The sequence below is a fragment of the Notechis scutatus genome, chromosome 2 (assembly GCF_049901735.1).
Source record: "Notechis scutatus isolate UNSWTSFEM ecotype Mainland chromosome 2, rNotScu1.2, whole genome shotgun sequence".
Classification (NCBI taxonomy): domain Eukaryota; kingdom Metazoa; phylum Chordata; class Lepidosauria; order Squamata; family Elapidae; genus Notechis; species Notechis scutatus.
Window position 1 is genome coordinate 24,523,985 of NC_142010.1, and position 13,951 is coordinate 24,537,935.

Genomic DNA, 13,951 nt, shown 5'->3' on the forward strand with positions numbered 1-13,951 from the left:
TGATCAGTATATTGGGTCTTGCCTTGCTTAAATTGGGCTTAGCAAACAGGTGTTTTTTATGAGACTATTTGACTGTTTTATATATATGAATATGAAAAGAAGGACTAGGGGTGACATGATAGCAGTGTTCCAATATCTCAGAGGCTGCCACAAAGAAGAGGGAGTCAAGCTATTCTCCAAAGCACCAGAGGGCGGGACAAGAAACAATGGATGGAAACTAATCAAGGAGAGAAGCCACCAAGAACCAAGCAACCGGGATAAATTTCATAACAGGTCGAACAATTAATCAGTGGAACAACTTGCCTCCAGAAGTTCCAAATGCTCCAACACTGGAAGTTTTTAAGAATAGATTGGGCAGCCATTTGTCTGAAATGGTTTCCTGCCTAAGCAGGGGTTGGACTAGAAAACTTCCAAAGGTCCCTTCCAACTCTGTTGTTCTGTTCTGTTCTGTTCTGTTCTGTTCTGTTCTGTTCTGTTCTATTCTATTCTATTCTATTCTATTCTATTCTATAATATTTTATATACGTACATACACATATATGTATATGTATATGTGTGTGTGTGTGTGTGTGTGTGTGTGTGTGTGTTTCTCAACCTTGGCAATTTCAGGATGTGTAGACTTCAACTGGCTGGCTAGGGAATTCTGGGGGTTCAAGTCCACACATCTTAAAGCTGCCAAGGTTGATAAACCTGCTCTATCACACGAGGAATGTAGAATTAGTTTGGCAGCAGGCAACAATGACGGGGAGTACATAAGGTTAGTATTCATTTCTCACCTGAAGTAATTCACCTGCCCATTTCAAGGACAGGCAGGAAATCATTAAGTGCTGGGACAAAAGTTATGCAGCTTTATTCCTAGCTGCAAATCACATGCTTCCCACCGCTTCATTCCGGTGGTTGTAAAGATGTATTTATAATGCCATGGATCATTGCACAGAGCAGTAGGTTTGTCCCTCTGCCATACATTAACTCTCACTCATTGCTCCTGCTGCAGGGAGGACTAGACAGCATTATGGCCAAGCGGTACGAAAGCTTACTCTCCTAATGGAGATTGTGCAGTAATTGTTATTCAATTCAGTTCCATCTTCTTGTTCGAGCCATTAGGCACAACAAGTGCTTATTACGGAAGAGCTGCATGAACCTTCATAGGACTGCTGTACTCTATCATCTTACTGTTCAAAGTTGAAATAATCTACCGTAGAGTAGCTGGAAAACCTGTTGCTGTGGGGCAGGGGTGTCAAACTCGATTTCATTGGGGGCTGCAGCAGGGTGGTGTTTGACCTCGGGGAGGAGGGGGTGGGCTGGGGAGGGCATGGCCAGGGTGGGTGTGGCCAGCTTGATGTCACTCATGTCATGGCCGCCTGTGGTGGCCCGAGTGCTCTGCCAGCAAAAACGGGCTCCCGAGCTCCATTTTTGGCTGTGACGGCTTCCTGCAACCCTCTGCCAGCAAAAACGGAGCTCAGGAGGGCCCTACTTGGCCCTCACAAGTTCCGTTTTCTGCTGTGATGTCTTCCTGCAACCTTCTGTCAGTGAAAACGGAGCTCAGGAGGGCCACGCGACGTGTTTTCTCTGGCAGAGGCATCGCAGGCCGGTCCTTTACTATTTCCAGGGTGGCTCTGCGGGCCAGATCTGAGCACGGCACAGGCCAGGTCCAGCTCATGGGCCTAAAGTTTGACATTCCTGCTGTAGGTCAAGATGTGGGGATGGGCAATAATGGGTGGGAACAGCATAACCCAGTTCTTTACCTTTTTTTAATTATACTTTTTTTTGCATTGGTCCTCTGGACTACCAATTTTTTCAGGGTTGCAGAGAAGGAAATGATTTGGCAAAGTTTGGGGTGAATCCGGGGTTAGCTATGCTTATTTATTTAGCAAATTAATGCAGGCACACAATTCAAGCATAGGTGACTCTAGGTGGCCACAAAATTTTTAAATCTATCATATGATAAAAATCCACCACCATCCCACAGCAGCTATGTCTCCAGTGGACTTCATGTAGAAGACTCTTCTGCCATCTCCTGAAGAATCAATGCACAATCGCCAATGTTGTTTTTTCCTGCTAGTAGATAATCCAATGCATGTAAAACTGACAGTCATTTCGTGAAACACCAAAACGGAGAGACTGATGTGTGTGTGATGCGAGTTCAAGATTAGAGCATGGATCTGACGAAGGAGACTTCAGTCCCCCGAAGCATAAGCCAGAGTAAATTTGTTCTTGCAAAACTAGTTTTCGGCGACACAAACCAGTACAGGTAGTCTTTGACTTACAACCAGTGATGGGATTCAGCCAGTTCACCCCAGTTCGGGAGAATTGGTTGTTTACTTTCTGAGCAGTTTGGTGAACTGGTTGTTGGAAGAAATCATTAGGGCAGAGAACCGGTTGTTAAAATTATTTGAATCTCACCACCGCTTACAACCGTAATGGACCCTGTCCATTCCAGTGGTCAGTTGTGATGGTCATAAAGCAGATCAACTACGTGACTGACCTGATTTTATGACCTTTTTGTGACTGTCATTAAGCAAATGTTGCAGTCATAAAGCCAGTGTCATGGTTGTAAAGCAAACGCATTGTTTGCTATGAGGCTCTTTTTTTTTTTTTTTTGCCAAAAATCAGAAGTAAATGCTGATTTTTGGGAAAAACAATGTAAAATATGATCTCAAGACTGCAGGACGCTGCAAAATTCCATAAATGAAGGCCAATTGCTGAGCGTCTGAATTGTAGTCACATGACTATGGGGAGGAAGGGCAGCCTTCAGAACTTTGGAACCAGGTTGTAAATACCTATGTGGGGGGCTCTGTTGTAAGTCCAAATGGTCACTAAGCAATTCGTCATAAGTCAAGGACTAGCTGATATGGAGGGATACAAGATGAACTTTCCCCACTCTCTTAAAAATAATTAAAATGATCAGGTTCATGCAATGTAGTTTTGTTAGTGTGTTGTGTATCCTGGTGTTTTAGCTTGTTAACTTATGTAACATATGAACCTAGTCATTGTGGCTCCTCCAACCAACTATGGAAAAGATAGGCTATTGCTTAGAAAGTTGTACAAATTGAGTTCTGATTATGGTACCCAAGTAGTCCAGTGAAGTTTGGATATAGCCTTCTTGCCCCCGATGGTCTCCTATGTGTTGAATTACAACTCTGATCATTCATATTTACTATGTCTGGTGTCATATTGCCAAGAAATGCTAGTTTGCTTGCTTGCTTGCTTGCTTGCTTGCTTGCTTGCTTGCTTGCTTTATTTATTTATTTATTTATTTATTTATTTATTTATTTATTGTTTGTTTGTTTGTTTGTTTGTTTGTTTATTTATTTGTTTATTTATTTTTGTCAATTGCTTACAAGATAATAGGTATTAGTAAAAACATAGTTATTAATACATGGATACATATAAGAAAAAAATATATAAAAGAAATAATAGGATAGGCGTGTTGGTGCGCTTATGCACGCCCCCTACAGACCTCTTAGGAAAGGGGTGAGGTAAATAGTAGACAGTCTAAGGTTAAAGTTTTTGGGGTTTGGGGAAGAAACCACAGAGACAGGTAGAGTATTCCAGACATTGACCACTCTGTTGCTGAAGTCGTATTTCTTGCAATCAAGTTTGGTGCAGTTAACCTTGAGTTTGTATCTTTTGTGTGCTCTTGCATTGTTATGGTTGAAGTTAAAGTATTCAGTTATGTGTCTGCCATATCTAGAATGAGCCTGGGTATGAAGTATGCTGTGTGTATTAAAGCTTCTTAAAGCTTCTTAAAGAGGAAAGGATATTTCCTCTGTTTCATTTACAAACTCTTTAACCAGGGCAGAGATCAGAATTGAAAACCAAACACTTTCTGTATGCAGACTGAATGCTTGACCACTGAGCTATGACATTTCTAAAGTGCATTAGTTATTGGAAGAACAGAACTGGGGAGTTGATCTATACTTCTAAATTACTTCTGCTCTTAAAGAGACTTTTTCCTCACTGTCCCCGAGCAAGGTTGACTTAGAACACTAATATTAAGTAACCACAGCATTGCATGACAAGAATCTAAACTGAACGTTATGTACACTTGCTTAAAAATACATTCCCTTGGTTTCAATAGATTGTTTTCCAAGTAAGTTTGGGAATCTTGATTCTTGGGAATCAATCCTGCTCATAGCTTCACTTCTGCCTAGGATTCCAGGGATGACCTTGGAAGGATTTTCAGGGCCATCTTGTTGCTAGGATGATTGTAGTATTCTTTGATAGATGGCTATTCCGCTTCTGCTGAAATATGACTAGTAACACATGCACATCACATCCCAAGTGGACTATTCTTCTAAGATAGGCATGTCCAAAGTCCAGCCCGGGGGCCAATTGTGGCCCGTTTCCAAATTTCGAGCAGTCCACAGCCACTTCTCCCTGCTGGCTCAGCCTGTCACTCATCCCCGCCAGCTGACGTTTTTCCCATTTAGTGTTAATGGTTCAAAGAATGTCAGGCTGAATGGTCGGCCCCCACACATTTTCAACTCACCAAATCTGGCCCTCCTTGCAAAAAGTTTGGACACCCCTGTTCTAAGAGAATATACGTTAAAAGAAAATTCTGAACCCTGCTTATTTCAAAGAAGCAATAATGAAAAATGTGCATCACCTCATTTTTACCCAAATCATCCTCCTCATCAACTTTATTTAATGACCCCCATAATCTCTTCCGGGGTGGAGTCTGGGCACACTGTGAATATATCTGCTGAACAAAACTCTGCATTGGTGACAGGAAGGGCATCTGGCCATTAAAACAGGGGTCCCCAACCACGGTTCCCGGACCGGTACCGGTCCGTGGATCATTTTTTACCGGGCGCAAAGCTTGGCGCCGCCATCTTGTTTCGACGGGCGCTTCCGTGTTTTCGGTTGCTTCCGGGTTTTCGGTTGGAAAGTGCTTCCGGGTTTCGGTTGGAAAGTGCTTCGGGTTTTCAGTTGGAAAGCAGCGTTTGGGTGCTCGCGCCTTAGTTTCGTCGAAGGGGGGCAGCAACGAAGAGCCATCCCGATGGCAGTGGAGTCTCGTGTTACTCAGGTACCGGTCCGTGGAAGAATAAATAATCGTGAAACCAGTCCCTGGTTCGAAAAAGGTTAGGGGCCACTGCATTAAAACACCCTGCTAGCTCCATTCAGTTACTCATTTTTACCCAAATGACCTTGCTAAAATCACACCAGGTGGAAACTAGGGGTAGGGATTGCATTAAAAAGACAGAGCTCATATTGTTTTAAAGAAAACAAGTTCCAAGTTCAGGGTACTTCCACGCAGCCAATATTTCACTCCCCAGTAATAAAGAAACTGTCTTCGGAGATTCTCAGTCATCCAGGTCATAGTTGTCTCAAAGGCGTTTTTTTTCCCCAAAAGGCAACTGGACTGTTTTTTCTTAAGGAAGAAGAAGATGTTTCACTTCTTATCCAAGAAGCTTCATCAGACTCACAACTGAGGAAGCCTCTTGGATGAGAAGCGAACCATTCTTTTTTCTTCCTTATGGAAAAAAACAACAGTCCAGTTACCTTTTGAAAAAAAGCACCTTTGAGACAGAAACCAATTCACACAGATTTGCAATTTTTCCCATAATTACCATGCTTGAAATGCTAAACTATGAATGAAGCAGCCATTTAATCAACAGAATAATGTTTCTGAAGCTTAAGAACTTTAAAATGTGTGGACTTCTATTCTCAGAAGTTTCCAGCTGGCTGGGGAATTCTGGGAGTAAAAATCCATGCATTTTAAAGTTGCCAAGCTTGAGAAATACTGCACAAAGGGAACAACAAAAAATGGTGGGAAATCATAATAATAGTAACAATTTTTGAAAGAAATTTTAGTTCACATGAATGTTTCTGTTTCTGCCTTCATTGAGTATTCTCCTTAATTTTGCTTCCACAATTATCCATGAAGAGATTTGCACATTCAAATTCACAGTATTTCATACTGAAGGCCAAATGTGGCCTTTTCAGGCTCTTTGCCTCGGTGTGCATATTTTCCAATGAGACAAACCGAGATAAGAAGATCATTTTATTACAATTTATCAGAATATTCAGACAAAAGGGATTCCTCATTCAAAGAGGAAATCACGATGTTTAGCTTACATCCCCTTTTATAGTTAACATAACAGAAAAAATATGAAAGAGGAAAGTTGATTGGACAGGATAATAGCATACATGTTTATTAAAATGAGGTCTGAAGGGGAATAAATTGTAAGGAGAAAGATTGTTTAGGGTTCACAAAAGAGATAAGCCAGGCCCCAATTTGTACTAAAGAACTTTTCTTATCAGGAGCTAGTCTCCAGCTTGTTTATCAGTTTAGGAATGTTAAAAGCTAATAAATCTTGAGCATCACTTTAAAAGAAAGAATATAAATCAGATTAAAATAGAAAATAACTATGTTAGTTAACAAATTACAAAACCCATGTTATTTGCCGCTCAGTGCAGAGAGCAGGAAGCAAACCAAGGATGGAGCAATGTGAGATTCCCGATTCCACTCCAATTTTTCTTCCACAAAGTGATTCATATTTAGGGCGAATACAGAAGGAGAAGCACTGAGGCAAAATATTGGCAACAAGGATTTTAGTGTTCCAAAATGTGTTTGGTATTCTACTGTTGAGATTCAACATCCCTTCTCTGAAATTCAATATCCCCATATTACCCTTCCAATCTTTCAGAAGTATCACAAACACTTGCACGGCTTAAAATGCCTATGCAAACAGACAGCTCAGTAAAATGTCAACTCCCTCCCTGAACCCCAGTTATGTCATAGGTAGGGCTTCCCACATTTTGGATGGAGTTTGCAGGAGTAGTGAGAGAGGGAAAGACCACTTGAGGTTGGTAGGTTTCAATTTTTGCTAAAATCTGGATGTGCAGCAGTCATACAACAAGCTTTGGACATTATGGTTCTCCTGGCTTACTAAGAATGCTGGAGCGTAAATGTTGGAATATTTTCCTGTAGTCACATGACCATGATTTATGACATTTTGGGTGTTGTTTATTTTGGGTTTCTGCCCAAAAAGTGCCCATTGCAGACAATGGATTTGTTTAATAGCTGTTCTGACCCAGGCTTTGCAAACCATAGCTAGTCATAAACTTGTTTTAAAAACAAAATCTATTTTATTGCAATGCTGGGAATTGTTTTCATTCCCAGCCTGAGTTAATCTCACACAGTCCCCCAAGATAAGCACATACCTTTCAGTTCTGTGAAGTGCTGCCAAAAACAGAAGTATCAAATGAACTAGAAAAGAAACCAACCGAAGTACAAGAAAAACCAACTGAAGTACAAAGAGCTTCAACGATGACTCTGAACTGATCAAACTACTTTGCTTCCTGCAAAGGTTTCATCATCTTGGCCTGTCCTCTATACCTTATGGGAGGGGCAATCACCTCCCAACCTTACTCCAAAAGTCGCCCCTTTTGTTTCAGTTGCTCTCGCCTTCTAGCAGATCTGTGCATATGCACACTGGGAACAGGCTCCCCTGGGTCCTCTGCCTCACTGCTGCCAGACTCCGAAGGCTCCGAAGGCAGCACCCCACTCCCAGATGGTCCTGGCCCCATCTCTGCATTGGATGTAGGATCCTCATCCAAGTCCTCTCCAGACTCCCTGACTGGTCCCTGTTCTTCCCCACTGTCCGATTCCACTGCCATCTGCACCAGTTGCCAGAGAAACACAATAATAGCTGTGGTGTTCACTTAATGACAATGCAGTTTGCTTTACTACTGCTGGATTTGTTTAATGAACACCACAAAAAAGGTCGTAGAATTGTGTACAGCCCACACGGTGACTTATTTAAAAACCAGCACAATTTGCCAATTCAAGGCTCAATTACAGTCATAAGTCGAGGATATCTGTATAGCTGTCATATATATATATGCATGCCAAATACATCTTTAATAACTCCCCTGATCTTTCTCCGGTTAATGACAGGAAATGGTCCCAAAAGATAGGGATTATCCCAGATAAACAGGGATAAAGACACTGCAGGTATTTAGAAAGTTTAGAAAGGCACTTAAGACCTGGCTGATTTCCCAGGTGCCTGAGTCAGAATGAGGAGAATTCGCAACTGGGTGATGTAGTTTATTTTGGTTCTGATAACCATTGAATTGTTTGAATTGGTTTTAATGGCACATGTTAACCCTTTTTTTTTTTTGCATTTTTGCTTGATCATTCTTTGATACGCCTCCAGAGTCAGCTCATTTAAACTGGGTGGCTCTATAAATATTCCAAACAAATAAATTCAGTAGTTGTCTCTTCAGAGGACAGTCTTCTATTTAAAAGATATCAAATCCCAAGAAAGACTCCAAGGATGCAGAAGGAAGGCCTTGAAGTTGCTCATCAACAGAGGGTAACTACAGCTGGGATCTCCAGAGTAATGTCTTTAGAGCCGCTTCTTGGCACCTATCAGGCATGTTGCCCCATTTAAAATGATACCTGTTAGATCGGGTAAGGAGAGACGCGAGATCAGTGTACTTCAAGCTCTTTATTTCATGTATAGATCTGTACAAGATCTTGGAGCCGCGGCAGCCCTTCATATAGGCATTGCTCGCGGCTTGCCAGCCAATGACAGGTCTTTGAATCTCCCGCGATCGGCTCGGCCAATCGCGGTTGATTCATAGCGGACCAATCACTGCAGCTTAGTTGACCAATCGTATTGCGGTAAGTATGGACCAATCAGAATTTAGTATTTGGAGTATGGTAATACAGAACAATACCAATAACAGCAAGTCCTTGGGAAGGACTCAATAGTTTGATAAAAATGCCAAATACAGACTAAACTTCTGGCTGTGTAACAAAGCATAGCAAAACTGACAGGCATCTGCGGCACAAGACCCCAGATTTAACAATTATCTACAAGAAAGACAAAAACGCATCTATGAACACCTACTGGCAGTCGGAAGACATGATAAAAATTCTTTAATTTCATAACATAGAGACAGATTTAACCATAGTTTCAACTGGGAAAAGGCAACAATCCTAGACCAGGCCAAGTCCAAAAATGCCAAGGGATTTCTAGAAACCTGACACTCTGACAAATCAGCCATCAACAGGCACTAACAACATGTATAGACTATGCAAAAGAAATAATTAAGCAGCCCCAAAGAGAAAAAGACTCCAGTATCTCTCTACCAGTAATCAGCATGCAGGCCAGTATAGATTAACTCCAAGATTAACTTCCGACCAACAATAAAGTAAGCAATACCCCAATCAAGAAACTGCCGAAGAACCATCAGTAAACATCCCAACCAAAGAATCTCTAAGACCGCCCACACCCAAACAGATAGGCAAGGCACCAGAATATAAACCGACAGCAAACAGCACTCTAGGTAATACTGATGGTGTTACCTTGTTAGGGTAATGAACCGTCTTCAAGAAAACAAGCAAGTGCAGAGAGCACCAAGGACCCCTCACAAAAAAACTCTGGATAGTGGACGTGGTGGTTCCTGGAGACAGCAGAATAGAAGCAATGGAACTGGAGAAGATCACAAAATACAAAGATCTCCAAACAGAAATATGACGATTGTGGGCAAAAGAGAGCAAAGATAATACCAATAGTAATGTGCACCTTGGGTGCATCCCAAAACAATTGGACACACAATTGTTTTGGGAGGCACCCAAGGCATTGACAAAATTGCCATCAGTCAGTTGTGAAAGGCAGCTTTATTCAGAACAGCTTACAACCTGCAATGATACCTCTAACACCATCCTATATCCACATCTGCCTATCCCAGGTCCTTGGGAAGGACTTAGTAGGTGGATAAAAATGCCAAATCCAGTCTGAACATCTGGCTGACCATGCGATGGACCATAAGAATGAGGGAGGAGCTTGTGACGCTCTGATGGGGTTGAAAGCTATACTGGCAGTAGTGTATTCTACCAGAAAGGTCAAACAGCACTTAGCAGAAGAGCCAGACTAAAGGTAGCCATCAACCAATTTTGAGAGAAATGGACAGTCCAGAAATGCAAAGAGTAAAATAAAATAAAACCATTTACTAGAGGGAGAAAACTGAAAAAGAATCCTATATCAAATGAGTCATAATCCAGATCAACAAGAACTGCATCAGATGTTAAGAGTTTCTGGGCATCTGTTGACATACGCACAACGGGATTTAAGAACTACGTTTGGGTAATCAGGGCCAAGCCCTGAAGGATTACTGGAAGAACAGCAGCCACAGACAAGACAAAAGTAGACTGTGTTTGAAAATCACTATTATAAATTGGAAGCAAGAATACTTAAAAGCAAGAATACTTAAAGTGAATGCTTGAATATTGGAAAAGAATTTAACCAGGCTCAAATGTCACTGAACAACGATTAGTAGGCCAAAGGAGATTTATTACCAGAAATAAAATATTCAGGGATACAGACCTGGAAGAGATTCAGAAAAATTGTAAAAATGGAAAACTCCCAAAACAATAAGACAAGAACAATTGCAAATATATAATATAATATAAGAAGTAATAACAACGGAGCCAGTACAGACTAGTACTGAAACAACCTATTGATACCACCATCCTCCTCAAAAAATGCTGAAGAACAAAAAAGAGAACATTATGGCATATGCAGAATTACTAGTAGAAAGACAAACACTGCCAGCATTGAATAATACCCAAAAACAGAGCTGGCAGCTATAATGAAGGATGTGAATAAGGCAATTGCAAGGATTAAAATAACATCTATTGAACAGATCAATCAGCTTGCCTACAGTACAACAGTGGTAGTTACAGAAAAACTGGCTATCAAAATTAGAAAAGACAATATTGATTTGGTAGAAACACCATGAAATCCATCCATACCTGGGCCATACCTGTGATATGATATATTGCTGAAATTATTAACTGGACACAACTGCATTGAAAGCAAGAAAGCTAATGGCTATTCACTATGTATTACATCCTCATAATTATATGGATAGATTATACCTGCCCCATAGAAATGGAAGCAAGGGTTAACTTTAAGTCAAGGTAACCATTGAATAAGAAAAGCATGCACTGGCTGATTACATAAAAGAAAGCCAAGAACAAGCATTGATGCAAGTTTTTTTAAAAAAAGGAACTTATTGAACACGCAGGAAACAAAACATGAATATTGAAAATAATCTAATAAAAACAAGAACAGAATGCTGGCAAGGAAAAGCATTACAGGGTCAATTTCTACAAAAGATTTGAGGGGAACGTCGATAAAGATAAAAACTGGCAATGACTTACAACTGGAACATTAAAAAAAAGAAGGTCAAGGCTTGATTTTGGCTGCTCAAGACCAAGCTATTTAAACTAATGCAATCAAGGCCTAAACTGAAAAATTGTCAAATGATTCAAAATGCAGACAGAAGAAACAGTGTATCATATATCCAGCTCATGCAAGAAGAGTGCACAAATTGATTATAAACAATGACATAACACAGTTGCCAAAATTATTCACTGGAACATCTGTAAAAATTACCATGTGCCAGTAATGAAAAACTGGTGGGAACATATTATTGAAAAATAGTCAAAAATGAACAGGTTAAAATAATGTGGGAGTTCAGAATACAAACTAGTAAAGTCTTGGCTGAAAACACATCAGATTTAACTGTGGTTGAAAAGAAGACAGTGTGGATAATTGATGTGGTAATATCAGGGGACAGTAGAACAGATTTATTTATTTTTTTGGAAAAGATCACAAAGTATCAAAAGCTGAAAATTGAAATTAAAAGATTATGGTATAAACCAGCCATGGTGGTCCCAGGGTTATCAGCCTACTGGATGCCATACCAAAAACATCTTGGACAGCAGTTTGAAAATCTGCACATTGACAAAATTTTCCATTTTTTTAAATTATAAAAAGGCCACCCTGCTTGGATTGGCAGATATACTACAACTCAATAAAGCAATTCCTTGAGAAAGCTAAAAGTCTCAGCGTTGCTGAATTGGTTGTGCTCATTACTCAGAACCTTGACATTATGCTGATACGTTATGACATCCTAAGTTCTTGGGAAGAACTCAATTCCAATTAAGGCCAACACCAAGTAAAGAACTATAAAGCTATGATTTTGCATTTTTGTGTATATAACAATAGCTAAAAACAATGGCATGACAAAATAACAACCGTGTTGCATTGGAATATCTACAAGAAGTATCGTTTGCCTGAAACAAATGGAGAGACCACAAAAAAGGGAAAGTAATACAAAATGAAGAAGCTAAAGTGATCTGCAACACAACACCCGAGATTTAACCACTGTTGGTCAGAAAGACAAAAAAGTGAATACTGTAGTAGTTGGAAAAAGGAGAAGAAAAGAGAAGAGAAAGAACTGGAGAAGCTAACAAAATACAAAGACCTGAAAATAGAACAAATGGCAAAAGAAAACGAAGATGATAGCAGTACTGATAGGTGCCTTGGGTGAAATTTCAAACATCCGGAGCAGCACTTGGATCCCATCAGCGTTGACAAAATCACCATTGGTCAATTGCAAATGCAAACTTTATTTGGAACAGCTTACATCCTGCAAAAAATATCTCCAACACCATGAAACATCCACATCTGAGCTGTGGTGGTGCAGTGGTTTTAGAGTGCAGTACTGCTGGCTACTTCTGCTTGACTGCTGGCTGCCTGCAATTTGGCAGTTCGAATCTCACCAGGCTCAAGGTTGACTCAGCCTTCCATCCTTCCGAGGTGGGTAAAATGAGGACCCAGATTGCTGGGGGCAATAGGCTGACTCTGTAAACCGCTTAGAGAGGGCTGTAAAAGCATTGTGAAGCGGTATATAAGTCTAAGTATGATTGCTATTGCTAACTGCCTATCCCAAGTCCAAAGACTCACTAGGAAGACAAAAATCCTGTCTGAATATCTGGGTGACTGTGCGATGAACCCAATAATGCTGCAAATATGACAGAGAAATATCAGTCTCCAATTCCATCCTACAAAGTAAAAATGCCCTGTAGCTAAAGTGGAAATGCTCACATTTTGGGGGGAGATGGGAGGGCAGAAATATCCTAGGGGAGGAAGGATGGCAAAAAACAACATCACCAGCTTTTCTAAATGCGGTCTTCATAGCCACCACGGCATCCATTTTGAAAAGAGGCAAGTCTTTCCCTCAGTCATCTGTGAAAGTCTCCACAATATGCCCACCTGCCCAGCCAGATGGCGGACCTCCGACCTCGAGAACACACTGAACAGTCACGCAGCTCACTTAGTCACAGTTTCCCCTCCCCGCCCCCTTCCTTGTTGTGAGATACAGTGTATTTTTACCTTTAAGTGCATTATGTTTACATAAACACCTCTATAAATTAGCACATGCAAATGTTATGCAAATGTTATGCAAATCTGTTGGCGTGAGTGATACATTTTTTGAATGCGTGAATGATATATTTCCTTTTTGGGAGGGTATGAATATTTGCGCAGCATGAAGGTATCTAGATCTCCCGGAGAATAAGGCTGGGTTTTTTTTATTCTGTATTTCCCAAAATGGCAGCCTTGAGATCAGTAGGGAGTGCAATTCTGAGACTTTTCAGTCTCTCTCTAGCTAAACATTTGGGGAGTTGAAATCCCAATGAAAAAGCAGCCCTCGATATCTTTGTATCTCATTATCGTACTCTTGATGATTACAAGCTGAAAGTGAGCTGTGGAGCTCAGCGGGCCCAAAATTTCGCTCTGATACATGGAAATATAATTCTTACAGGTGGCCAGGGAGGAGAATGACCAAATACATTTTGCAATGCACACTTATATGCAAGAGTGCAACATCAAAAGGCATATTTGAAGGTTGGTGTTTTTTTTTATAACATCACTGCAGTTCTGAACCAACACCTAGTGTTTCTGTGTTTTCCCTGCTGTGATTTGTGAATTGGAAAGAAGACTGGCTATAAAATGGAGTTGCAAATCTTTATTTCTCTCTTTTTCCTTTCCTCAATCAGGGCTGGAAATATAAACCAAGACCTGGATGCAGAAAGTTCTACCTGTGTGACTGGGGAAGTATGGTTCGAAGGAAAAAGGTAGGA

General features: G+C 40.7%; 1 protein-coding gene across 2 annotated transcripts in view; it reads left to right on the plus strand.

Moving 5' to 3' along the window:
• The window catches only part of GABBR1 (gamma-aminobutyric acid type B receptor subunit 1), a 209,408-nt gene that overhangs the window by 42,170 nt on the left and 153,287 nt on the right, over positions 1 to 13,951 (plus strand). For both annotated transcript variants that reach the window (XM_087953744.1, XM_087953745.1), the window contains exon 2: positions 13,868 to 13,945. In XM_087953744.1, the coding sequence (XP_087809870.1) occupies positions 13,928 to 13,945 (18 nt within the window). In that variant the 5' untranslated portion in view covers positions 13,868 to 13,927. The remainder of the gene's footprint in view (positions 1 to 13,867; positions 13,946 to 13,951) is intronic.